Source organism: Ovis aries, chromosome 1 (genome assembly GCF_016772045.2).
Source record: "Ovis aries strain OAR_USU_Benz2616 breed Rambouillet chromosome 1, ARS-UI_Ramb_v3.0, whole genome shotgun sequence".
NCBI lineage: Eukaryota > Metazoa > Chordata > Mammalia > Artiodactyla > Bovidae > Ovis > Ovis aries.
In genome coordinates, this window is record NC_056054.1 from 10,104,823 (window position 1) to 10,132,794 (window position 27,972).

Consider the following 27,972-nt stretch of genomic DNA (forward strand, 5'->3'; position numbering starts at 1 on the left):
GACCGTTTTGCGTCGAAACTGCTTTTAGAAACATCGCGCGGCGGGCGTTCCTGAAAGAAGTTAGTAAGTCTGCTTAAGCGGTTGTGGCGTCGATCTTTATTCCTGTGCTTTACCAGAGGTGAGCGGAGAGTTTCACCAGTCAGAGGGAGGGCGAAGTGTTTTGCAGAGCCGGAGTTCTAGGAGCCCAGCCTTGCCTGTGGATGCCGCCCGGTGGGCGTCGAGAATTCAGGGTCAGTCCCCCCGCTAGTGTTTGTCGTCGTCTTTAACTTTGTCCTCAGAGTCGGGGCGTCTCAGCCCCCACTTTCCGCGTTTCTCTCCGCCTTCTACCCCTGCGCCGTAACTGCTTCTCAGCCTTGGATGTCTCTCTGCGGCCTCCGTTTCTGAAACATTTCATTGGATCACACCTGTGGCTCTGCCTCGTTAAGGCAGTTTATTTTTTTAAACTTAAAAAATCTGGACACTCCTTTTGCAAATAGAATTGTACACGGGATGTTTGCTAAGAGAGATTTTCAAATTATAAGAATTTCGTCATTAATTCGGATTTGAAATTGGAATTAGATGAAGGTGCAGTCTTCATCATTTTATTTCAGTATTTTGCTCTAGTGTACAGATTGAAAGTAACTTGGTTTCATGGATGGTTACGTTTTGAACTTTCTCAGGTTTCAGCCTGATACTTTTCAATTAAACTGAACCAAAAGCTCAAAAGTAGCTAAGTGGAGAGTTCTCGAAGGGTTGAATCATTAATAACATCTGACGATAGCTTGTATTTCTCATCACAAATATATGACAAGACGCCCCCAAAATATATAACACGAGTTATATTACAGTTAGTCCTGATGGAATCAGGACTCACCACTTTGCCCATCTAAAATCTTAGTCTTAAATCAAGAGTATTACTCAGAGGAGTAGATTCCTTTGCTAAATAGTGAATTTACTTCTAGGATTTTCTGTAAGTGGACATATACTGTTCAGAACCCAAAAAGGATAGGTCCAAAGCTGTAATCTTCCTTACTAGTGATAACATCAACTGTATTCACCTGGATGGAAAAGTTATTTTCTATGGGTCTCTGTAATTTAGCAAATTAATGCTTTGGGAGGTCTCCAAAATACCTAACATTTGATGTGTAACACAGCTGAGTGTCTCTTAGGATTTTATTAGGTTTTTGGGTTTTTTTAAGTAAATCTTTACTTAAGAAAAGAACTATGAATGGAATGGTTGCTGAACCCCAGAAGCTTTAAGTGCAAGGTTTTTATATTCAAAGTACTTTCCTGATATGACTCCCATCTGCTCTTCTATCCTTCCTCTAGCACTCTTGCATTTTATCTCCAACAATATCTTCTTATAGCATAGTGAGTTAAGAAGACAGGAATTTTGGGTTGCCTAAGTAGTTGAAACTCAAGTGGTACAATCTTGGAGGAAAGAACCTCTGAGACCTAAGCCCCCCAGATTTGCAGACAAATATTCCCCTCCTCCACTCTGTGGGCTTCCCTGGTGGCTCAGATGGTAAAGAATCTGCCTGCAGTGCCGGAGACATGGGTTCAGTCCCTGAGTCAGGAAGATCCCCTGGAGAAACGAATGGCTACCCACTCCACTACTCTTGCCTGGAGAATTCCATGGACAGAGCATGGGGTCGCAAAGAGTTGGACAGGACTGAGCAACTAACACTTTGACTTTGCACTTTTTAGCTAACTCCTGAACTGCTCATCTACAAAGCAAGACTCAAAAAAACCTAGCAGAAAACAGCAGTTGGGAGGATAAACACCTTAAAATAGATTATAGTAGCTTCGCAAAGTTAGGGGCAGTTGAAATTTAAGCCCAGCTAAGGTAGAGGGGACTTGGTAAACATGTAGACTTTCAGTTGAGATTCCCCGGGCGGGGGGAGGGTGGGTGGGATGCAAACCTAGAAGTAAAGGTCACAGTTCCTAAGAGATAAGACTGCTTTATCCTGGAAAGTGTCCTCAGGGGTAGTCTTAATTTTATAATTATTGCCAGTGGCTGGGTTTTAGCATGCTAGAAGCTATTCTGATAGGCCTCGATTTATCTTGTCTAGGCATATCTTATTTTTAGTTCTCTCCAATAATGGCACCCCACTCCAGTACTCTTACCTGACAAATCCCATGGACGGAGGAGCCTGGTAGGCTGCAGTCCGTGGGGGCGCTAGGAGTCAGACACAACTGAACAACTTCACTTTCACTTTTCTCTTTTATGCACTGGAGAAGGAAATGGCAACCCACTCCAGTGTTCTTGCCTGGGGAATCCCAGGGGTGGCGGAGCCTGGTGGGCTGCCGTCTGTGGGGTCGCACAGAGTTGGACATGACTGAATCGACTTAGCAGCAGCAGTAGCAGCAGAGCTGAGTGGGTTTAGAAGCTGAGTGGAATTTGAATAGGCAAAAATGACTTTGCAAGGAGAAGAGTAAGAGCAGAAGTATAGTGGGGAGGAATGAAAAGATTAAAGTGACTCAGTTTGAAGCATCAGGTTTTATGAAGTTTATATCTTAAGGAAAGAAAAATTTAAGCATAGAATTATCTTCTGTGTCCCTTTGGGCCTCCTCTCTCCCCCTTTAGTGTGTAGTGTTCATCTGCATTATACATTAACCAGACCTCCCCCAAAATGGGAATGCCTTCTGGCATTTATTATTATAATGCCAATGTATATAATGGCCAATAGTATTATTATGCCAATTATTTTTCCTCCCTCTAGCAATGGAGTTTCCTAAAAGATTAGCATTCTTTCCAAGCTCAGTGAGGAGTCATGGTGACTTACTGCTCACTTTCTACATGCTTATCTAGACTTTGTATCTTTGATGACCTTTATGTAAATTATCAGTGTGTTATTTTTTTTTAAACAAACGTAAAGACAGCTTTTATTTTTTTAATTTTTATTTTTACTTTATTTTACTTTACAATACTGTATTCAGTGTGTTATTTTGACATATGATCCTTTGTCTTGAAAATGAATGTGATAGTCCCTTCATCTCCTAACAGATGAAACAGTCCTCGGCACTTTCTGAAAGTCTTTGCACTTTATAATCCTCAGGTTGGCTCAAATAAAATCCTCTCTTTTAGACTGACAGTTGTTCAATTTTTAATCAACAGGTTTTATATATGCAGTATTGTCATTTGCAGGAGGGAAGTGTATACATTCCCTCAGGAGGTCTGTTTATCTATCTGGAAGTAACTTCTAATAGCTTGCAAATTCTTTGCAGTCTCATGGGTTTTTGTTTGTTTCATTGAAGTTGACACAGTATTGGTTAATTTCAGGTGTATACCAGAGTGATTCAGTTATATATTTATTATATATATATATATATATATATACACACACACACATATATATTTCCATGCTGCTGCTGCTACTAAGTCGCTTCAGTTGTGTCCGACTCTGTGCGACCCCAGAGACTCCAGCCCACTAGGATCCCCCATCCCTGGGATTCTCCAGGCAAGAACACTAGAGTGGGTTGCCATTTCCTTCTCCATATATTTCCATAACTTATATATTTTCCATTATAGATTATTATATTGGCTGTATGTATTATTACTGTGCTATATATAAAGTAAATCCTTGTTTTATGTATGAAAGAAAGTGTTAGTCACTCAGTTGTGTCCAGCTCTTTGTAACCCCATGGACTGTAACCTGCCAGGCTCCTCTGTTCATGGGATTCTCCAGGCAAGAATACTGGAGTGGATTGCCATTTCCTTTTCCAGGGGATCTTCCCAGCCCATGAATCAAACCCAGGTCTCCTGCACTGCAGGCAGATTATTTACTATTCTAGCCACCAGGGAAGTCTGTTTTATGTATAGCGGTTTGTATTTGTTAATCTTATCCTCTTAATGTATCCCTCCTTCCCCGCTTTCCTTTTTAGGAACCTGTTAAGCTTATTTTCTGTGTCTGTGAGTTTCTTTCTGTTTTGTGTCTAGACTATTTGTATTATTTCTTAGATTCCACTTTAAGTAATATATTTGTCTTTGTCTAACTAGATCACACCATCGTGATTATCTTGGTCATGAAGATCTTTTTGTACAGTTCTTCTGTGCATTCTTGCCACCTCTTAATATCTTCTGCTTCTGTTAGGTCCATACCATTTCTGTCCTTTATTGACTCCATCTTTGCATGAAATGTTCCCTTAGTATCTCTAATTTTCTGGAAGAGATCTCTAGTCTTTCCTATTCTGTTGTTTTCCTCTGTTTCTTTGCATTGATCGCTGAAGAAGGCTTTCTTATCTCTTCTTGTTATTCTCTGGAACTCAGCAGTCAGATGCTTATGTCTTTCCTTTTCTCCTTTGTGTTTCACTTCTCTTCTTTTCACAGCTATTAGCAAGGCCTCCCCAGACAGCCATTTTGCTTTTTTGCATTTCTTTTCCATGGGGATGGTCTTGATCCCTGTCTCCTGTACAATGTCACGAACCTCTGTCCATAGTTCATCAGGCACTCTTATCTATCAGATCTAGTCTCTTAAATCTATTTCTCACTTCCACTGTATAATCATCAGGGATTTGATTTAGGTCATACATGAGTGGTGTGGTGGTTTCCCCCACTTTCTTCAATTTAAGTCTGAATTTGGCAATAAGAAGTTCATGATCTGAGCCACAGTCAGCTCCTAGTCTTGTTTTTGCTGATTTATAGAGCTTCTCCATCTTTGGCTGCAAAGAATATAATCAGTGTTGACCATCTGGTGATGTCCTTGTGTAGAGTTTTCCTTTGTGTTGTTGGAAGAGTGTGTTTGCTATGACCAGTGCGTTCTCTTGGCAAAACTCTATTAGCCTTTGTCCTGCTTCATTCCGTATTCCAAGGCCAAATTTGCCTGTTACCCCAGGTGTTTCTTGACTTCCTACTTTTGCATTCCAGTCCCCTATAATGAAAAGGACATCTTTTTTGGGTGTTAATTCTAAAAGGTCTTGTAGGTCTTCATCGAGCTATTTCAAATCCTGAAAGATGATGCTGTGAAAGTGCTGCACTCAATATGCCAGCAAATTTGGAAAACTCAGCTGAGGCCACAGGACTGGAAAAGGTCAGTTTTCATTCCAATCCCAAAGAAAGGCAATGCCAAAGAATGCTCAAACTGCCGCACAGTTGCACTCATCTCACACACTAGTAAAGTAATGCTCAAGATTCTCCAAGCCAGACTTCAACAATACGTGAACCATGAACTTCCAGATGTTCAAGCTGGTTTTAGAAAAGGCAGAGGAACCAGAGATCAAATTGCCAACATCCGCTGGATCATGGAAAAAACAAGAGAGTTCCAGAAAAACACCTATTTCTGCTTTATTGACTATGCCAAAGCCTTTGACTGTGTGGATCACAAGAAACTGTGGAAAATTCTGAAAGATGGGAATACCAGACCACCTGACCTGCCTCTTGAGAAATCTGTATGCAGGTCAGGAAGTAACAGTTAGAACTGGATATGGAACAACAGACTGGTTCCAAATAGGAAAAAGAGTACGTCAAGGCTGTATGTTGTCACCCTGCTTATTTAACTTCTATGCAGAGTACATCATGAGAAACGCTGGGCTGGAAGAAGCACAAGCTGGAATCAAGATAGCTGGGAGAAATATCAATAACCTCAGATATGCAGATGACACCACCCTTATGGCAGAAAGTGAAGAAGATCTAAAAAGCCTCTTGATGAAAGTGAAAGAGCAGAGTGAAAAAGTCGGCTTAAAGCTCAACATTCAGAAAAGGAAGATCATGGCATCTGGTCCCATCACTTCATGGGAAATAGATGGGGAAACAGTGGAAACAGTGTCAGACTTTATTTTGGGGGGCTCCAAAATCACAGATGGTGATTGCAGCCATGAAATTAAAAGACACTTACTCCTTGGAAGGAAAGTTATGACCAACCTAGATAGCATATTAAAAAGCAGAGATATTACTTTGCCAACAAAGGTCCACCTAGTCAAGGCTATAGGTTTTCCAGTGGTCATGTATGGATGTGAGAGTTGGACTCTGAAAAAGGTTGAACGCCAAAGAATTGATGCTTTTGAGCTGTGATGTTGGAGAAGACTCTTGAGAGTCCCTTGAACTGCAAGGAGATCCAACCAGTCCATCCTAAAGGAGATCAGTCCTGGGTGTTTTTTGGAAGGAATGATGCTAAAGCTGAAACTCCAGTACTTTGGCCACCTCGTGAAAAGTTGACTTATTGGAAAGGACTCTGATGCTGGGAGGGATCGGGGGCAGGAGGAGAAGGGGACGACCGAGGATGAGATGGCTGGATGGCATCACCGACTCAATGGACGTGAGTTTGGATAAACTCCGGGAATTGGTGATGGACAGGGAGGCCTGGCATGCTGCGATTAATGGGATCGCAAAGAGTCAGACACGACTGAGCGACCGAACTGAACTGAATTAACATTAAGCATTAACTGAATTAACATTAAGCATCTTTTCATGTGCCTACAGACCACCTGACCTGCCTCTTGAGAAACCTATATGCAGGTGGACATGGAACAACAGACTGGCTCCAAATAGGAAAAGGAGTATGTCAAGGCTGTATATTGTCATCCTACCTATTTAACTTATATGCAGAGTACATCATGAGAAACGCTGGGCTGGAAGAAGCACAAGCTGGTCAAGATTGCCAGGAGAAATATCAATAACGTCAGATATGCAGATGACGGCACCCTTATGGCAGAAAGTGAAGAAAAACTAAAAAGCTACTTGATGAAAGTGAAAGAGGAGAGTGAAAAAGTTGGCTTAAAGCTCAACATTTAGAAAACAAAGATCATGGCATCTGATCCCATCACTTCATGGGAAATAGGTGGGGAAATACTGGAAGCAGTGTCAGAGTTTATTTTGGAGGGCTCCAAAATCACTGCGGATGATGATTGCAGCCATGAAATTAAAAGACCCTTACTCCTTGGAAGGAAAATTATGACCAACCTAAATAGCATATTAAAAAGCAGAGACACTATTTTGCCGACAAAGGTCCGTCTAGTCAAGGCTATGGTTTTTCCAGTATTCATGTATGGATGTGAGAGTGGGACTGTGAAGAAAGCTGAGCGCTGAAGAATTGATGCTTTTGAACTGTGGTGTTGGAGAAGACTCTTGAGAGTCCCTTGGAGTGCAAGGAGATCCAATCAGTCCATTTTAAAGGAGATCAGTCCTGGGTGTTCTTTGGAAGAAATGATGCTAAAGCCGAAACTTCAGTACCTTGGCCACTTCATGTGAAGAGTTGACTCATTGGAAAAGACTCTGATGCTGGGAGTGATTGAGGGCAGGAGGAGAAGGGGATGACAGAGGATGAGATGGCTGGATGGCATTGCTGACTCAACGGACGTGAGTTTGAGTGAACTCCGAGAGTTGGTGATGGACAGGGAGGCCTGGCGTGCTGCAATTCATGGGGTCGCAAAGAGTCGGACACAACTAAGTGACTGACTTGACCTGATTGCCCATCTGTGTGACTTCTTCAGAGAAATGGCTGTGTTCTGCCCATTTTTTAATTGGGTTATTTGGTGTTTTTTGATAGTGAATTGTATGAGCTGTTTGTATATTTCGGAAATTAAGCCATCATTTGCAAATATTTGCTGTCATTCTGTATGTTGGTTTTTGTTTTATTGATTATTCCCTCTGCTGTTCAAAAATTCTTTAGTTTGATAAGGTCTCATTTGTTTATTTTTGCTTTTTTTTGGCCTTGGGAGACTGATCTAAGAAAATATTGCTATGATTTATGTCCAAGATGTTTTGCTTGTGTTCCCTTCTAGGAGTTTTATGGCATCTTATAATTGGGTCTTTAAACCATTTTGAGTTTACTTTTGTACATGGAGTGAGGGAGTGTTCTAATTTCACTTATTAACATATAGCCGTCTAGCTTTCCTAACACCACTCGCTGAAAAGGCTGTCTTTCTCCACTGTGTTTTCCCACCTCCTTTGTCATAGATTAGTTGACCATATGTGAGTGGGGTTATTCTGTTCCACTGAGCTATGTGTATGTTTTTTGTGCCAGTACCATGCTGTTTTGATCTCTGTAGCTTTGTAATGTAGTCCAAAGTCTGGAAGTATTACGATTCCAACGTTGTTCTTTGTGTTTATGGTTCTGTATAAATTTTAAGATTATTTGTTCTAGTTCTGTGAAAATTGTCATGGGTATTTTCATAAGAATTACATTAAATTTTTAGTTTGCTTTAGGTAGTATGGACAGTGTAACAGTATTCTTCAAATCTAAGGTCATGAGATATCCTTCCATTTCTTTGAATCATATTTTGTTTCTTTTATCAATGTTATGTAGTTTTCAGTGTATAGGTCTTTCACTTCCTTGGTTAAATTTATTTCTTAGAGTTTTGTGAAGGGGTTGCCATCATATCAAATGGGATTTTTTTTAATGTAATTTTATTTATTTATTTTTAACTTTGGGCATCACTGAGTTTGGTTGCTTCACCCAGAGTTTCTCTGGTTGTGGTGAGTGGGGTCTGCTCTTTTGTTGTGGTGCGCAGCCTTCTCTTGCAGTGGCTTCTCCTTTTGCAGCACACAGGCACAGTAGCTGCAGCTCATGTGCCCCATTGCTCCTTGGCATGTGGGATCTTCCCATACCAGGAATTGAACCCATGTCCCCTGCATTGGCAGGCGGATTCTTATCTGTTACACCATCAGGGAAGTCCTGTTTACTCTCTTTCTGATACTCATGTTTTCTTTTAAAAATAATGTGAGTTTTCTGCTTCATAATCTATCCCTCTTTGGTTTAAATTAAAATTTGTTTAATTAACTAGCAAGAAGATGTTCCACATTTATTCTGTGACTACTAATAGTCTCCAGTGTATATGTGGTTTAGCTCCAGTTTGGGAAGATGGATGGGATGTGTTAAAAAGAGGTCTCTAGGGCTTGTTACTCCTTTGTTCATCTTATTGAGAAAGGAGGTAATGAATTTGTTGTTCATATGTCTTCTGCTCTTTTTGTTTTTTGTAGTAGGTAAAGAAGTGTTATGTACCATTTTCTTCTGTCTCAAATATATTAGATTAGTTACATTTTCAAGGTACTTTCTATTCTTTGCCTGTATAATGACTGACATGTTTGAAGGAATCCCTCAATATTCTATTTTTAATTGATCTTTAAAGTTAATATAGCACATTTACTTTCAAGTGAAGGGGGATCTACAATCTAGTAGTTAGTTTCCAGCGAGTTTTACTCTGCTGATTGTATATAATGCTCAAATGGACTGAGCAGAGGCTGTATGAGTTTTTATTGCACTTCACCATGAGGCCTTATTTAATTTTCTGCCTAGAGATAGGAGATTACAGTAAAAGCTGAGTTGAAGATCAGGGTGAGGTTGGTGGTTGGGTTCCAACCTCAAAAATAAAAGACAGTGTCAGAACTTGGGAATTTTCAACATACTAACTCAGTATAAAACCATAGACCTGGAATTATTCCAGGAGGAACTTTGACTTAACCTTATCTGTTTTACTTTTCTCTTGCTCTCCATAATCATTATTTGTAAAGCAAAGAGTTTCGTTTTGTCATGGAGGTGGTATAAGAAAAGGAATCCAGGAGACTTGTTCTCTGCAGTGAAGATTAGGAAGGGAAAGAGTTCCAGAGGAGTTAGAATTGGAGGTGGCAGCTGCAAGAAAAATGAAAAATAGGCCAAGAACCGCCTGCCAACACAGGAGATGTAGGAGATGCAGGTTCAAAAAGAGAGAGACACAGATTTGATGCCTGGGTCAGGAAGATTCCCTGGCAGAGGGCCTGGCTACCCACTCCAGTATTCTTGCCTGGAGAATCCCATGGACAGGGGGGCCTGGCAGGCTACAGTCTATAGAGCGGCAAAGAGTTGGACATGACTGAAGCTACTTAGCATACAAGGAAACAAGGAGAATGCAAGGAATCAGTCTGTCCTTGAAAATAGAGGCCTTGGGACTGAACAATTGTTGCCTGAGAACTGGGTTTACGTCTTCGTGGTTGTCAAGCCAATAAACACAATCATGGCAAATACTGGGAGAAGGAAATATTTGTTATTACTTACTTCCCTGGTGGCTCAGTGGTAAAGAATCCACCTGCTAGGGCAGGAGATGGAAGTTTGATCCCTGGGTTGGGAAGATCCCCTGGAGAAGGAAATGGCAACCCACTCCAGTATTCTTGCCTGGGAAACCCCATGGACAGAAAAGCCCAGCGGGCTACAGTCCACGGGATAGCAAAGAATCGGATGAGACTGAGCACATATACACGCAGCAAGTAAGGAGAACACTGGGGAGCTCACCCAAAGCATTGTCTCCCCAACAGCAAAACTGGGAAAGTGTTAAGCTAAAGTGGAAGAAAGAAAGCGAAGTCACTCAGTCATGACCGACTCTTTGCAACCCCATGGACTGTAGCCTACCAGCCGCCTCCATCCATGGAATTTTCCAGGCAAGAATACCGAAGTAGGTTGCCATTTCCTTCTTCTTTAAACTAAGGGTACTTGCATATTCACGAAGGGGCTTGAACAGAGAAGAATTCAGCATAGAACTGGAACAAGAACTGGAACAAAGGTCGACAGAGCCCAAGGTTTAGTTGATTGAAGTCTGGAGGGTCAACATCATCTTCCCACCCTCCAGCTGGAAGGGAGCCTTAGTTCCTGTGGACCTCAAAGGTATTATTCCCTTGAGGAACCAGGACCCTGACCCCACGGCGGCAGTGTTGTTTTCTTGACTGCTCCTCCCTTGTTTCAGCATTGCCTCACGTGGCACTTGTGGTAAAGAACCCGCCTGCCAGTGCAGGAGACATGAGAGATGTGGGTTTGATCCTTGGGTTGGGAAGATCCCCTGGAGAAGGGCATGGCAACCCACTCCAGTATCCTTTCCTGGGAAATCCCATGGACAGAGAAGCCTGCCAGGATACAGTCCATAGGGTCACAGAGTAATACACAACTGAAGTGACTTAGCACACACGCACTGGTGTTAGATTATCTAGTTCAACTCATTAATTTTGGACTTCCCTGGTGGCTCAAACGGTAAAGAATCTGGGGACCTGGGTTCAATCCCTGGGTCGGGAAGCTACCCTGAAGGAGGGAATGGGTACCACTCCAGTGTTCTTCCCTAGAGAATTCCACAGACAGAGGAGCCTGGCAAGCCACAGTCCGTGGAGTTGCAGAGAGTCAGACATGACTGAGCAGCTGCCACCACCATGAGCAAGATCATTAATTACTAAGACCTGCTGAAGGGCAAGCATTGAAGCCAGGCTTAGATCACAAATGGTTTAGGCCAAAATGGTTCTCTTACATCAAGAAAGCCATATGTGGTTCTCTTTCTCCAGGGACTCTAATCTGTCTGCTTTGCACGATCAAAAGGCTCCTCAAAAGTTATAAAATGGGAGTTCTTTTTTAAGCTAAATGCACACAGTCTTTTATATTTTGATTTTGGATATTAGCTACTGTTAAAAAAAAATTCAACCCAATAAATTTGAAGATCTAATTAGTTTCATTCAGAAATCTGTCAATATGCCATCTAGTGAGTAGCAGGATATGCCATCTAGTGAATAGCAGGATATTCAAGGAGCTGTACAAGATGGAAGGTTTTATAGGCAGAAAGAAGGTAGGATAAGGAAGCTAAGAGAGTAGACTATTTCAGACAATGTTTTGGGCAGATTACCTCATTAGTGCTGACCAAGAAATTAACTGACTGGCTTAAAATTTCACTGTTTGGAGAGTCTGAAACTGCAGTTCAGTTAGGTATTAAGTCTTGATGGGACTTAGCACAAATAAGTCCATCTTGGGCTTGTTGTTTCTTCTTAATACTATTTACCAAAAAGGAATTGATGGGAGGTGGAGGAGGCATTAAGTATAATGAGAAAATAGATTCAAGACAATCATTTGATCCAATTTGGTGATTAGTTGTGAGACTTTGGGAGAGGAGGAATTTATGGCTCTACCTAGATTTCTGGCCTGGAAAATTGGGTATATACCATAAAGCCATTTCCCAAGAAAGACGACATATATAAAGCAGGCTTATGGGGATAATACGAGAATTAAGTTTTTTGGTTTTTTTTGGCTGCGGTGGGTCTTCATTGCTTCATGCAGGCTTTCTCCAGTAGAGAAGAAGGGGCGCTACTCTTTGTTGTGCGTGCAAGGGCTTCTGATTTCATTTCGGTGGCTGCTCCTGTTGCAGCATGCCGGCTTCCATAGTTGCTGCTCATGGGCTTAGTAGTTGTGGCTCACAGCAGACTGAGTTGCTTCTTAGCATGTGGAATCTTCCTGGACCAGGGATCAAACTGGTGTCCCTTGCATTGCAAGGCACATTTCTTAACCACTGATCCACCAGGGAAGCCCAGGAATATAGTTTTAAGTCTCTTGAATTTGAGGAATGCCTGGAACATTGAAGTGGAGATATTTAATAGGTAGTTGGTTACCTGGGCTAGAGCTGAGGTATATAGGGGGAAAAGAGCATATAGATGATACTTGAATCCCAGATTGTGCCCATGAGCAAGTGAAAAGAGTCCTGAGGAATTGTGCTTAGAGGAACACATATTTAGAAGGAGATGACGTAAATGAGAAAAAGACTGGCAAAGAGGTTGGAGGAGAAATAGGTCTTGGACTTATGAGTCAAGGAGGGACAGAATTTCAAAGACAAGAGAAGAGTTGGTTAGAGGGAAGGCAGTAGCTTTAGAAATTGGATTTTTGTTTGTTTGTTTTTAATGTATTTAAATGCTTCTGTGAAAGGAACCGGGAGACGCAGGTTTGATCCCTAGGTCGGGGAGATCCCCTGGAGGAGGAAATGGCAACCCACTCCAGTATTCTTGCCTGGGAAATACTATGGACAGAGGAGCCTAGTGGGCTGCAGTCCACGGGGTCACAAAAAGTCGGACATGACTGAGTGACTGAGCATGAGAGGAACCAATAATCAGGGGAAGGGGCGCTTGAGGGAATAGCAGTAGAGAAGGCTAGTCTTTATGCCAGAAGAAGGCATAGAAGTTTATTTACTGGAGAAGTGTAAAAAGCAAAGCTATATTGCAGAGTAATGGATGAAGGAAGGGTACTGTGAAAGAACCTTTTGTGCCTCCAGAAAATTACTATATTTGAGGGAACTTTTAAAAATCAGACTCTTCATCAGTTCCTAATTTATTTTAGGAAACTGTTTCCCAAGGAAAAAACCCATTAGTTTGGAACTAGAGGATTTCTTTGCATCAGATACTGAGATGAAAGAATCACCAACAAATGGTGAATGTGACAAGGCAGTGGCAACACAAGTGAAGAGGCTAGATGAAGTTAAGGTAGAACCCGACAATACTCAGGTAAATATTTCACCTTATTTTCTATTTTCCAGGGTAGCATTTAATTAAAATTTTAGTTATGCAGATGCTAGTTTATTGGTTGAAAATCTTAATTTCTTCCCCAAAGCAGTTGACCAAGTAACAGAGAATGTGTGGTTAAGTGCCAGAATAAGCATGTGCAGGAATGAGAGAGATGGACTGTTTGGATGTGGGTATTGGGTTTAATAAAAAAAAGATTGCTTAAGGTATTATGGGTCTGTCTGAGGTTAGCACATATTTGTTTTCATTTTTCTTAACTTGAAACAATATAAATAACTAGTTATATATGCTTTGTGCTACTATCTCTATTAAGTAATAGAATTATTTAGTACATTTTAAGTACTTAGAATTTTTCTTTGTTTATCCAAATTAGATTCATTTTTATCCTTAAACTTTTTTAGACTTATCAAATGCTAAAGAACCTATAAAGGATAAATTAGATCAAGCTATAACCAGGGCTAAATTTCCTTAGATTGTCTGTATATGAACCTGTTGAAATTTACAATGAAAAGCAATTTCATTTTAAATTTACTTCTAGTATTCTGTTTGCTACTGCTAAGTCACTTCAGTCGTGTCCGACTCTGTGCAACCCCATAGACAGCAGCCCACCAGGCTCCCCTGTCCCTGGGACTCTCCAGGCAAGAACACGAGTGGGTTGCCATTTCCCTCTCCAGTGCGTGAAAGTGAAGTCGCTCAGTCATATCCGACTCTCAGCGACCCCATGGACTGCAGCCTTCCAGCCTCCTCTATCCGTGGGATTTTCCAGGCAAGAGTACTGGAGTGGGGTGCCATTGCCTTCTCCGAGTATTCTGTTTAGAAATAACATAAAGTAAATTAGTACCAAGTAAAGGGTATGACTCCCGTTGGATGACAATGGGCAGTAATATTGTCCATCTAGGAAATACCTGTTACTTCTTCAATTCTTGAACATTCAAAGACATAGAGCAAGTTTAGGTTGATTGCCTGATGCTCTGAAAAAAGTCCTGCTTTGTAAGACTCATTCAGCCCAGTCTAAGAATTTTTGTGTTTAAGGTCCTTATGAAGACAATTAGCTGTTAGTGATCAGAACAACAAGGGGAAATAAGTACCATTATTGAGTATGTCTACCCTCTTTTTGTAGTAGCTGCTGAGGGACTATGTTAACAAAAATTTATAAAGTTGTATCTAGGTACAGTAGAAAATACTGTAATAATTAGTGGGTGTTACCAGCCAGAAGTCACCAGAAAGGGAATATTTACTTAGATACCATGGTTCAATGCAATAATACAATTCACTGAACAGACTTCAGTGTAATATATAATTTTCTATTGATTGATTGATGGTTTTCATTATTTTCAACTTTTTTTTTTTAGGAGTACTGTCAAGCCCAGCAGCCCAAAACTCAGGAGAATGACCTGAAAGTCAACTCTGCGTTTTCAGACGGTAGTACTAGAATTACTTAAGTTAATCATATTTATTCTGACGAATATGATGGCCAGTTTATTCTACATTTTTAGAATCCCCTTGAATAGTGCATTGATTGTTTTGGGTTTCAAGTCCAGAAGAAGTAACCTCTAAAAGATAGTGAAAGAATACATACTTAATTTTATATAAATACTAATTTTTTTTCCTTCCTGTTTTGTATTTATAGCTCCTCAGATCACTACAGGCATTCAGCTTTCTCTGGCATCATCTGGCATGAATAAGATGCTTCCTTCAATTTCAACCACAGCTGTTCAGGTTTCCTGTTCTGGTTGTAAAAAAGTTTTTCAAAAGGGACAAACTGCTTATCAGAGGAAAGGTTCTACTGAGCTTTTCTGCTCCACACCATGCATCACTGAATACATTTCATCTGTCAGTTCACCAGCTCTTCCGAAGAGAACTTGTTCAAACTGCTCAAAGTATATAATTCTAAATTATGCCCTCTTTTACTTCCCTACATAGATCTTGATCAGAATGTTGGTTGTAATTTTCTTTGTTTTTTCCTGAAGTAATCACCTTGGTTTAGGGTAAAGAAGTTGCTTCCGCTTTTGGTTCCTGTAATAGATTGTTCAGAAGTAGTGTTTGTGTGTGTGTTTATTAAGAGAATTGCAGAAATTAAAACGATAGGAATTGTGTTTCTCTTTACCTTTAAATAATGTGACTTCCAAAACTTATTTTCCTCTTCTTTACATTGGAAATTCTCTACAATTGGGGTTACTGTGTGCCCATTCTGTTTTATCATTTAACTGTATAGAGAGTAACTTACTAAAAAATTAATCATAATAAGTTACTTTTTGACCTTCCAAGGAGTAAAGTTTTATAATGCTTCTCTTGTAGTGGCAAGTGAAGTTGTTTCATAATTTTCCTTTAAAAAATTTAATGGCCTTCAGTAAACATAGGTGTATGTATGTAGTCTTAAGGTTTCTGTGAACTATTATTGGGGTCTCTTTTGCTAACTTTTTACTTATGTGAGACAATTTAGGTAAGGAGAAAAGAAGTAATAGTGATTCATAACATCCAGAATTTTGAACTCTACACTGAGAGATATAAAGGTTCAGTGCTTTGAGAGTCATATGGTATTATAAATCTGGTTTGTTATTTCTCATTAAATGCTAGTGGTAAACATTTTAAATGTTCTTTGTTTCAGAACAAGAGAATATATGAGCCACCAGTTTTGCCACCAAATATGACTAAATGCCTTTCAAATAGTACCTTGTTTTGGAATCAAATTGCCATGATCTGAATCTTGCTTCCTTAGTTCACATTTTGATACTATATGTGGTCCCTGAGTGGCTTTATCAACATCATCTGGGAGCCTGTTAGAAATGTAGAGTCTCAGGTTTCCCCAGGCCTATTAATCAGAACTGCGTTTATCCCCAAGTGATTCATATACATGCCAAAGTTCAAACAACATTGAGAACTTCTTTGTATTCCCATCTGTCTTGTTAAATGTACATAAGAATTATGATCATTCAGTAATGTATTTAAGCAGTCAGAACAATACTGGCATGTAATAAGAACCCAGGAAATGTTGACTATGGGTGGTATTTTCTGAACAAACTCAAACTCTTCACATTGGTTGCTTTAGCTCCTCATTTGGCTGCTGCTTCAGAAGTTAGCCCTGGCTTCATCTTCCTCCCCAGAATTCTACTACGTTTTCTCTTGTGCTTTGTAAACCTTTTAACGCTGTACTTTGTTCTTTCTCTTTTTTGCTGTGGGCTGTATGGCATTCTCTTCAGCATGCTTTCTTTCTCTGCAGAATCATAAAACTGGAAGGGACTTTAGAGATCATCCTGTTCAAACATTTTCTTTTGGTTTTGAGGAAACTGAGGCCCTAAGAAGTTAAGGTATCATGTTCCTGTGTTTGGAGTTTATCCGTTACACATCTTCAGCAGAGCTCCCAGGCAGATTGAAAAGGCTGAAGCAGGAAAGATTTAGTGTGTAAGTTGTTCTTTAAGGCAAAGAAATCCACTATGAACAAAAAAACAAGTTTTAACTTTATTTGGAGTAAAAATGTTTTGATACAAAATACTTAATAGGTTTGGTGGAAAGGTAGTGATGCTTAGACTAGGAGAGGCCAATCCATTGTTCAGAATAACATGTACTTTTTTCAGAACTTTTTATTCTGCATTCATCTGTGTTCATTATTATCTTATATTGATATGTACTTCTCAGAATTTTTAGCTGATTACCAGTTACCAATGAGGTTTTTTTAATAGCAGTGATTTAAAATCTATTTTGAGTCAGTGTAGGGTTTCTTTTGTTTTTTGAAGATCAGTTGATTTACAATGTTGTGTTAGAGTCAATGTAGTTTTTATTCTGTTTCATGAGCCAATTGAAAGATAGCTTTGAAAATGACATTTTAAATCATGTTAGAAAGATAAGACCCTTTATTTATTTGGCCATACCTAAGGATCACAAGAAACTGTGGAAAATTCTGAAAGAGATGGGAATACCAGACCACCGGACCTGCCTCTTGAAAAACCTACATGCAGGTCAGGAAGCAACAGTTAGAACTGGACATGGAACAACAGACTGGTTCCAAATAGGAAAAGGATACATCAAGGCTGTATATTGTCACCCTGCTTATTTAACTTCTATGCAGAGTACATCATGAGAAACTCTGGGCTGGAAGAAGCACAAGCTGGAATCAAGATTGCCGGGAGAAATATCAATAATGTCAGATATGCAGATGACAGCACCCTTATGGCAGAAAGTAAAGAGGAACTAAGGAGCCTCTTGATGAAAGTACAAGAGGAGAGTGAAAAAGTTGGCTTAAAGCTCAACTTTCAGAAAAGTAAGATCATGGCATCCGGTCCCATCACTTCATGGGAAATAGATGGAGAAACAGTGTCAGACTTTATATTTTGGGGGCTCCAAAATCACTGCAGATGGTGATTGCAGCCATGAAATTAAGGGACGCTTACTCCTTGGAAGAAAAGTTATGACCAACCTAGATAGCATGTTGAAAAGCAGAGACATTACTTTGCCGACTAAGGTCCATCTAGTCAGAGCTATGGTTTTTCCAGTACTCATGTATGGATGTGAGAGTTGGACTGTGAAGAAGGCTGAGTGCCGAAGAATTGATGCTTTTGAACTGTGGTGTTGAAGAAGACTCTTGAGAGTCCCTTGGACTGCAAGGACATCCAACCAGTCCATTCTGAAGGAGATCAGCCCTGGGATTTCTTTGGAAGGAATGATGCTAAAGCTGAAACTCCAGTACTTTGGCCACCTGATGCGAAGAGTTGACTCATTGGAAAGACTCTGATGCTGGGAGGGATTGTGGACAGGAGAAGGGGACGACAGAGGATGAGATGGCTGGATGGCATCACTGACTTGATGGATGTGAGTCTGAGTGAACTCCGAGAGTTGTTGATGGACAGGGAGGCCTGGCGTGCTGTGATTCATGGGATCGCAAAGAGTCGGACACGACTGAGCGACTGAACTGAACTGAAAGGAGATAAGTCCTAGGTGTTCATTGAGAGGACTGATGTTGAAGCTGAAACTCCAGTACTTAAGTCACCTGATGCGAGGAGCTGACTCATTTGAGAAGACCCTGATGCTGGGAAAGATTGAGGGCAGGAGGGAAGGGGAGGGCAGGATAAGGTGGTTGGATGGCATCACCAACTCAATGGACATGAGTTTGGGTAAACTCCAGGAGTTGGTGATGGGCAGGGAGGCTGGCGTGCTGCAGTTCATGGGGTCGCAAAGAGTTGGACATGACTGAGCAACTGAACTGAACCACATGTCTTGCAGGATCTTAGTTTCCTGACCAAGGATTGAACTGTCACCCTTGGCAGTGAAATCACAGAGTCCTAACCACTGGACTGCCAGGAAATTCCCATTTTTTTTTTTAATAAGGCCGTAGTATATTAGAAGCCATCAGTCTAGTATGCCATTAGCAGAAAAAGCCAGTCAGCATTGTGGACTTCCATGCTTCTGCCAGTGTGGTTTCTTCTGCCTTCTTTCCCCTCTGGCTAATCTCTTACTCTCTGAAAAATCTTCCTCAGATATCTGTACCCTTGATCTGTTCCCATACCACTCCTTCCTCTCCTCTCTCCCACCTGCCACCCAAATAATTGTTCCATGGTCTGTGTCTTCCTAGTGTCCGTAACTCCCAAAACATTTTTCATAAAATAATGTTCTTAAAGAATTGATATTGCTCCAGTTAGACTATGAACCTCTGGACATTAGGGACTAGATTATATTCATCTTTGTATTCCCAAATCCTAAACACTGTTAGGAACACAGTGAATCCTAGAAAAAAATTTTGTCACAACTCAGATACTGCATTTAGAGCTACAGCTTAAACCAGTAAAATGACTGGTGTTAGGATAATGAAAACTGACGTATTATTTTGGTGCTGTTTAAGGAGGCAGAAAGCTTATAGTACAGATAGTCCCCAACTTCCAGTGGTTCTCCATGATGATTTTTTGACTTTACAGTGGTGCTAAAGTAATACACATTCAGCAGAAACTTACTTCAAATTTTGAATTTTGATCTTTCCCTGGGCTAGTACAATAATATGCAGTATGATATTCTCACAATGGGAGGCAGCGGCAGTGGGCCCCAGCTCCCAATCAGTCACATGATCACAAGGATAAACAACTCATAAACTTAAAATCATTATGTACCCCTACAGCCATTCTTTCACGTTTGGTACCATGTTCATTAAGTTATATGATATATTCATCACTTTATAATACTTTTTGTAGGATGATTTTACCCATCAGTAGGTTGTTAAGGTAAGTGTTCTAAACACATTTAAAGTAGACTAGGCTAAGCTATGATGTTCTATAGGTTAGATGTACATTTTCAACTCATGATATTTTCAGTTTAAAATGGGTTTATCTGGACATAACCCCGTCATAAGATTTGTACCTAAAAATTTGTTAATATTGGGGTATTAAAGTAGTGTTGATTTCAGGAGTATTATTTCATTTGGAAAACTGTTATCTTGAAAGATTGATATCCTGAAGGATCTAGGTAGCCAGATATTTTGTTTTTTCCTGTAGTAGCAGTTCTCAGATTTTCTGGTTTCTGGATCCCTTTACACGCAACAAATTTTGAAGACCCAAAGATCTTTATTTTATGTAGATTACATCTAGCTATATATATATTGTGTTAGAAATGTAAACTGAAGAATTTTTAACTAGTTATTAACTCAATAAATAGTGCATGTTGATATAAGTATTTTTTATGAAAACAGCTTTTTAAAAACTTTAGTGAGCATTGTTTTATTAGTATTGCTAACTGCTTTACTGTCTGGCTGGGTTTTCATATCTGCTTCTGCATTCAGTTTGTTACAAAATGTTGTTTTGGTTGAAGTCTAAAGAAAATCTGACCTTACAAATAAATATTTGAAAGAGAGAGGAGTGTTTAGCGTTTGAGATAGTTGTAAATTTTTTTTGATACTACTTGAATGGTAGTTTGTTAAATGTTAGTTGTAATGTGGAATCTGAAACCGCATCAGTGAATTTTTTGTACTGTCACCTGAAAATTTAGTGGTCTGTTTGTACTTAGAATGGTTCTTTTACCCGCCAATGATTTTTTCTGCATATTATCATCATTTGGAAAATACTGATTCCCTGAGGTATGCAGACTTCCAGATGTTGTCATTTCATTATGCAGTATTTTTAAATCACATTTGCTTTTGTTTTTTTGTAATTTATTTAGTTCTTACTCCTTTTTTTTATTCTATTTTGACTTTTTTTTTTTTTTGGCCCTGCCCTGTGGCATGTGGGATCTTATTAGTTCCCCAACCAGGGATCAAACCAAATTCAGATTTTCTTATTTCAAGGTTTATGTTTCTACTGTTTCACAGTTCTTCAGGTATATGAAACAAGAGGAGAGAGTTATTTAAGGGAGTGGTTTAGGTTATGAAGAGAAAAAATAATTGTGGTAAAGTTTAATGGTGCCCTTGTTGTTTATTTTTTAGAGACATTTTAAATCTAAAGGATGTGATCAGTATTCAGCTGGAAGATACTACCAATAGCAAAACTTTTTGCAGTCAGTCTTGTCTTTCATCATATGAAGAAAAAAGAAAGCCAGTTGTTACCATATGTACTAATAGTGTTCCAGCCAAGTGCAGCGTGTGTCAGAAGACTACTGCTGTAAGTTGCAATATTTCTCAACCTTTAGGGATTCTGAATATTCTGCTTAAATATCAGAGTTTTTACTGGATCTTTTTTTTTTTAATCCTAGATTCAGTACGAAGTGAAATACCAGAGTGTGAGTCATAGTCTTTGCTGTAATGCCTGTTTTTCAAAATTTCACTCCGCTAACAACCTCATCATGAACTGTTGTGAGAATTGTGGAGCTTACTGTTCCACTAGCTCTAGTATGTTTCATATACTTCAAATGGAAGGACAGTCTCATTACTTTAATAGTTCAAAGAGTATTACAGCACATAAGCAGGTATGAATAAAGATCACTTCATTTTGAATTTGATTGTACAAGACTCAAGTGAGAAATGGGACAGTTGACTCCCATTAGTTGGCTTGTGACTGTTTCCACCTTAGGAAACTGGGGGTATAGATTTTAGTACCATTGTACTTATTTTTAGTTGGTAAGATAATGAAAGAGGTGAAAGAATAGTCCTTTTTTACACAATAATTCATTATAAAAGATGCATGGAGATTTTCCTGAAGAATCTCAGGGTGATCACCTTACCTTGAAGAAAAGGCAAGCAGAAGGAAGCTTATTTATAAACTAGATAGCAACAATAACAATAGCCTATTGGTCAGTAGGACTCAACCACAAAAATGTTTTTTACTTTTAATTCCATATATTTAATTCTTACACCTCATAAAGCAAGGCTGAAAGATGACTCAAGAATGTCACATGCTTTTCTGAAGGAATCCTAGTAGGCAGTAAACCAATGAGAAATAATCCTCTACTTCTGATAGGAGAGCCTTGGATGTGTGGCTCTGAGAGCAGAGAAGCTGGCCCTGCTCTACTGGCTTGAGATAACACAGTTAGTGTTCTGAGTGCCTTTCATGAGGTGGACTGTCACACGTCTTGCATATTCAGATACTGTTTTGAAATACAACTCTATCCCTGTAAGTGCTTCCTTAAAAACAAGCAATTGAAGATGGGAGTCTCAACAAGCCACAATTCAAATAGGTCATTTGGGAGCCACAGCTTTTCTGTGGCAGAATTCCCACACCATGAAAGTATCCTACCTTGGGACCAGAAATGGGAGAACAAAGGGCATAGAACTCTTTGTCTGAAAGCAGTTAATGCCATTCCTTCTTTTCTTTCTTTACCCCTCACAGTCAGTAAATAGACCTCCCATTTTAAGAACCTGTATTTGAGTATTCAGTTATTCAGCATGTGTGATAGGGTACAACCGGTTTGGCTAGATGAGTTAAAAGGCATGTCCGACACAATGCCATGCTCCATTTAAGGTATTGTATGATTTTGATACTGGAGAAAACCCATACTGTTAGTGAACTGTAGTCAGGAATTAGATTAAGTCTTGGCTTTCCCACATGAGTAATATGTTAATTATATCACTATTTGTTGGTTAATATTAAATATTGGTAAGTTGTTACATTTCTCAAAATATGAAAACTCATACAATAAGGGACAAAAATAGTAATTTTCAAAATTACACTGTTTTTTTGTTACATTGTTCATTTGCCAACATTCTTTCACAGAAAATCTATTATTTGTATTTGTCTTTGCATTTTGTATGCCTAAAAGCTGTTTGATTTCATTACTGTTAGTGTTAACTAACCATTTCACCAGAAAGAGTAGGTGGTGAACCTCTCAATTTCTATCCTTTTCCTTTGCACACTTAACTGCTTACAGAAGGCGCTATGTTCTGTACCTCTCACTGCTTGCATGTAACTTTCTTAGAATATGCTTGCAATTTTTACCGTGAAGTTACGCTAGAAAACAGTGATTCCCATGGCATTTTGTAATGTGTGTTAGGCACTTTTTTCTGACTCCTCCTTAGCACCAGTGGAAGGCTTTCCTTGGTTGATGCCCAAGTTGGCATTGGGGAAGGATCTGTAATTATTAAGACTTGTGTTCATTTATGAAGTTGGTTTTGATTTCTTGGAATGAAGAACATCTTTCATGACCACTTCATTGCTTGCATATGTGTTGTTATTGCTATTAATATGCCTAACAAATAATACAAATAATTATCTAATAGATTAATCCGTTTCCTTTCATTTTAGTCATTTCAACCTATAAGGGCCTTTTTTCTGGTTTTTAAGAAAGTGCAAAAATGTGACTTTGTTGTTATTATATTTCAATTAAGCAATGGTAGTGGGTATATGTCATAGAGCAGGAATCTGAACGTTATTTTACTCTCTTAACAGAAACCAGCCAAATCACTTCCATCTGTTCTTTGCAAATCATTAAAGCCCACAGATGAAATGATTGAGACTACCAATGACTTGGGGAAGACAGAGCTTTTCTGCTCTATTAATTGTTTCTCAGCTTATAGTAAAGCTAAGATGGAATCTTCTACAGGTATTATTTGCTTAATAGTTATCAGAAATTTAGTAACTGTTGAGCAATATTACTGCTTTCCCTTAATTTATAACTTTAATTCATTGCCAAATTAAGCTGACTTAAAACAGGTAGTGGCTGGAGTTGAGGCCTGGGTGGGTGGGGAAGAAGCAGGGGGGAAAAAAAATCTCAAACTTATTTCAAAGAAAGATTTTCCAATGTTTTTGCATGAAAGGAAGGCCACTTCATCACAAGATTTAATATTTACTTGTAAAGATTGTTGTATTAGAATACAGAATCTTCTACTTAGCCCTGCTTTATAAAAACAAGACTCTGAGTTACATTTTTCACATGAAGCAGAGCTAGTTGAAAATACTTTGATGTTCACTGATAGAAAGGGATAGATAATCCAGAGCCAACTATGCATTCTACCAAAGAGTCTCATATGGGACCAGTAGTGTTAATTTCATAGACAGTGGAATGAATAATTCCCCTGGGGCTTATGCATCATGCAGGTGGACTTATAGAAATTTCTGCAATACTTAAGATACCAACCTAGCTCCTTCATATTGAAGTTGATGCATCCTGGAATGGTTAGAAATGATACCGTTAGGAGATCCTATAGGAATCTTTTTTGTGTTCTTCATGGGTAATTTCACAGTACAGATTTACTTGAAACTCCAAGCAAATAATACAAAAGGACTAAGAAACTGCAAACGTAAAAGATACGAAAAATGTAAATTATCAGTTTAATGTTGGTATTAATGTTATCCTAAAGAACCTGGCTATCCGTAAGCCCTAATAAAAAGTACTCCAATATTCATCAATACTTAAAGCTATTAGATACTTACGTTATTCATTGAGATAGTTGTTATTAAACAGTGCTTTCTGATTGGTTGATTCTGCCTGGTTTATAAGAAATCTTTTCATTTTTATCAATAAATGTTTCAGTGGTATACGATACTTCAACGAATCTCCCTTCTCCAAAGAAAGATGCAACTCCAGTTATAAGCAATATAGTGTCATTGGCAGATACTCATGATGCCCTGCCCATTGTGAACTCTGATGTATTACAAGGTAAAAATCGATGTGAAGATATTTGACATATACACTCTTTTGCCATACTTGATTATAGAATCTGTCTTTTAAGTTTCCTTTCAGTTGTCTTATATGAAATAAGTAATTGTAGTTAATGATACTATTTTATAGATTATGGTGTAAGATCTTGAATTTATGCTTTAACAGGTACAGTTTCTTCAGTAACAGCAAATGTCATTGAGGATGTAAGTTTTATTTTTAATTGTTTTTGCTGCTGCCTTTTTTTTTAATTGCTTATTTTTGGCTGCGCTGGGTCTTTGTTGCATGGGCTCTTCTCTAGTTGCTGTGAGTGGGGGCTGCTCTCTAGTTGCAGTGTGTGGGCCTTTCACTGTGATGCCTTCTCTTGTTGAGCACAGGCTCTAAGCACGTGCGGTTCAGTAGTTGTGGTTCCCAGGCCCTAGAGCTCCGGCTCAGTAGTTGTGGCACACAGGCTTAATTGCTCTGCAGCCTGTGGGATCGTCCTGGACCAGGGATTGAACCTATGTCTCCTACATTGGCAAGCAGATTTTTCACCACTGAGCTACCTGGGAAGCCTACTAACTGCCTTCTTTTTTAAGCTTTCCTTTTTTAAACATATTATATGTGTATTTGAACATATTCATTCCTGTTTTGATCCTGGAGCTCAAAAACAGAGCAATAAACACCGTTTGGTATTCACATTCAGGTTCTTAGATCTCAAGTCTGACTTGAAATTATTAATAAGAATACTGAGTTATAATAATTGTTAATGTTTCCCTCTTTAATTAACTGTTTGAAAACTGTTCAAACAAATGTTGTCTTTTTCTCCCAAGGTTTCACCCAGTGAATCAAGTAATAGTGTGCAACAGCCAAGCCTCTCACCACCGTCATCTGTAGTCAGTCAGCATACGGTTGCCTTAAATACAGAAGAACAAAAAGATCATATGTTAAACCAAGATGCTACAAACAATATGAAATCCATGAAAAAAAGTGACAGGCTACGCCACCCAAAATTTACATCCAAAATACAAAAAGTTAAAGGTAAATCACGAAGTATTAAAAAATCTTATTTTCAACGATTAGAAAACAGTATTAAAAAGGATGTAATGTTCTGTTACTCATGCCAGTTGTTCTGCCAGAAAAAATTTAACTATGGAAGAGAGTCACTTAGAGCGCAAGGAATTTCCCATTGGAAAAAAACTCTGGAAAAATTCAGAAAGCATGAAAAAAGTGAAATGCATTTGAAGTCATTGCAGTTTTGGAGAGAATACCAATTTTGTGATGAAGCTGTTAATGACAGTTTATCTAGTCATTCAAAGCAGATTGAAGGAAATAAAAAGTACCTAAAGCTTATAATTGAAAATATTTTATTTCTTGGAAAGCAATGTTTATTCTTAAGAGGAAATGACCAGTCTATTTCATCTGTGAATAAAGGCAATTTTTTAGAATTGTTAGAAATCCGAGCAAAGGATAAAGGAGAAGAAATATTTCAACTTATGAATTCACAAGTTGACTTCTACAATAGTACACAGATTCAAAATGATATTATTGAAATAATAAAGACTGAAATATTGCAAGATATTGTAAATGAGATCAATGTCTCCTCAGCTTTTTCAGTAATATGTGATGAGACAACTGATGGTGCCACTAAAGGACAGTTCTCAGTCTGTGTAAGATACCCACAGAAAACATCAAAGGCTGTATTAATTAAAGAAAGATTTTTGGGTTTCGTAGATGTTGAAGAGATGACTGGGACCAACTTACACAGGAATATCAAAGCTTACCTGCAGCAGATTGGAGTTGATTTGAGTAAACTACGAGGCCAGGCCTATGATAGCACCAGTAATTGGAAGGGAAAATTTAAAAAAATTGCAGCAGAATTTAAGAAGGAAGAGCCAAGAGCTTTATACCTGCATTGTTACACACATTGTTTGGATTTAGCAGTGATTAGATTTTGTAAAGAAGTAAAAGAGCTCCGAAGTGCTCTAAATACTCTCAGTTCTTTGTTCAACACTATTCATGGAGAAATGTCAGTAAATTTTCAAAACATTTATAAGCTGAGTCAAAGCAAAACATGCAAGAAACACACATCACAACCATGTTGGACAGTCCGTGATAATACATTGCTCTCTCTGATTGAGGGTCTTCCAGAAATCATTGAAACGCTAGAAGTTCTGTCAAACCATTCTTCAAACACGAGTTTAGCTGATGAATTGAGTGATTTGTTGGCATTGGTTTCTAAATTTGAATTTATCTTTTGTTTGAAATTTCTTTATCGAATACTAAGTGTTATAGGAATTCTTTCCAAAGAGTTTCAAAGTGAAACAATAGACATTTTTTCTTTGTCTTCAAAAATAGAAGCAATTTTGGAGTGTTTATCATCTGAAAGAAATGATACTTATTTCAAAACTATCTGGGATGGAGCAGAGGAAATATGTCAAAAAATAACCTGTAAAGGTTTTGAAGTTGAAAGACCTTCATTTCAAAAGAGAAGAAAAATTCAGAAAACTATAGATCCTGGCAATTCAGACAGTATGTTTTTTCCTACCTCCGCAGAAGAACAATACAAAGTTAATATTTATTACCAAGGCTTGGATACTGTATTGCAAAATTTAAAATTATGTTTTTTAGAGTTTGATTATTGTAAAATGAAGCAAATTTCAGAACTGTTACTTAAATGGAATGAACCCTTAAATGAAGCAACAGCCAAAGAGGTCCAAGAATTTTATAAATTTGATGCAGACATCATCCCAGAACTTAGATTTTATCGGCACTATGCAAAGCTCAACTTTGTCCTGGAATATGATTTTATCAACTTCAGCAATCTTGGCCATTTATTTATTCAGCATGGTCTTCACAATAATATTCCTTGCATATCAAAGCTATTATATGTTGCTTTGTCTTGGCCAGTTACTTCAGCAAGTGTTGAAAACTCATTTTCTACACTGTCGCGTCTTAAAACATATTTATGTCGTACCAAGGGACAAGAAAAGCTTAGTGGCTTAGCCCTAATGGCTGTTGAGCAGGAATTGGTAGATAAACTGTTGGAACCTGAAAGGCTCAATGGAATTGTGGAAAAGTTTATCCTTCAGGTGAAAGAAATATAGTACTTGCTAGCTTGAATTCACCTGAAAGAATTTTTTTTTCTGTTGTATATTACAGTTTTTATTTCAAATGTTTGTCTTTTTAAGAAAAAAGGTTTTTCATCAGAACATTTACTTGGTTTAAAATTCATGACATCGAATGCTACATAGTGAAAAGGCTCCATCCCTTTTTAAATACTCTTTTCCCCCTCCCACAAGTATTCTCTGTTTCTCTTAAATATCCTTCTGGAAATACTTAGTCATAAATGTACTGTGCAATACACAGTGTTCTTCAGCTTGCCTTTTTCATTTAATATGACATTTTTGTCATGTTCCATGTATCAGTACATAGAGTTTCTGAGTCTTTGTTTAATAACCACGTAAGATTTAATTGTATGGAGGTACCATAATATATTGGAGCAGTCCCTACTGATAAACATTTTCTTTCCAGTCTATGTCAATTGCAGATATTGCTGCATTTAATAACCTTGTACATAGGTCATGTTGCACATGAGTTGCTATAAAATAAAATTTTAAACTGAAACTATTAGGTCAGAAGATTTACACATTTTTATTTTTCATATATATTGGCAAATTGCTTTCTGTAAGGATTGTATCATTTTATAGTCCCACCAACAATGTGAGAGTGCCTATTTCCTCAAATCTTTATTAACTATTAATAAACATTTTGATCGTTGCAAA

At 38.6% G+C, this 27,972-nt stretch overlaps 1 protein-coding gene across 25 annotated transcripts; it reads left to right on the forward strand.

Annotated features, from left to right (window-relative positions):
* On the forward strand, positions 1-27,972 carry ZMYM1 (zinc finger MYM-type containing 1). 25 transcript variants are annotated; one of them, XM_042245216.2, is made up of 11 exons: positions 1-118; positions 10,205-10,341; positions 13,023-13,186; positions 14,557-14,626; positions 14,835-15,084; positions 20,604-20,778; positions 20,870-21,082; positions 22,999-23,152; positions 24,083-24,208; positions 24,377-24,414; positions 25,021-27,972. In XM_042245216.2, exons 2-11 carry the CDS (start codon positions 10,314-10,316, stop codon positions 27,292-27,294), a joined length of 3,492 nt encoding a protein of 1,163 aa, XP_042101150.1. In that variant the 5' UTR covers positions 1-118; positions 10,205-10,313; the 3' UTR covers positions 27,295-27,972. The 25 variants fall into 25 exon arrangements, with proteins under 25 accessions (XP_042101150.1, XP_060273333.1, XP_042101155.1 ...); XM_060417350.1 differs by having other exon boundaries at positions 20,870-20,896; XM_042245221.2 differs by having other exon boundaries at positions 1-63.

What these genes read in the sequence shown, in the direction of transcription:
- ZMYM1 (XM_042245216.2), top strand. Translation starts at nt 10,314, where the DNA reads ATGGAATTTTCCAGGCAAGAATACCGAA. An exon ending in TTCCAGGCAAGAATACCGAA is followed by an intron (nt 10,342 to 13,022) that starts GTAGGTTGCCAT and finishes AATTTATTTTAG; the next exon opens with GAAACTGTTTCCCAAGGAAA. An exon ending in GAACTCTGATGTATTACAAG is followed by an intron (nt 24,209 to 24,376) that starts GTAAAAATCGAT and finishes ATGCTTTAACAG; the next exon opens with GTACAGTTTCTTCAGTAACA.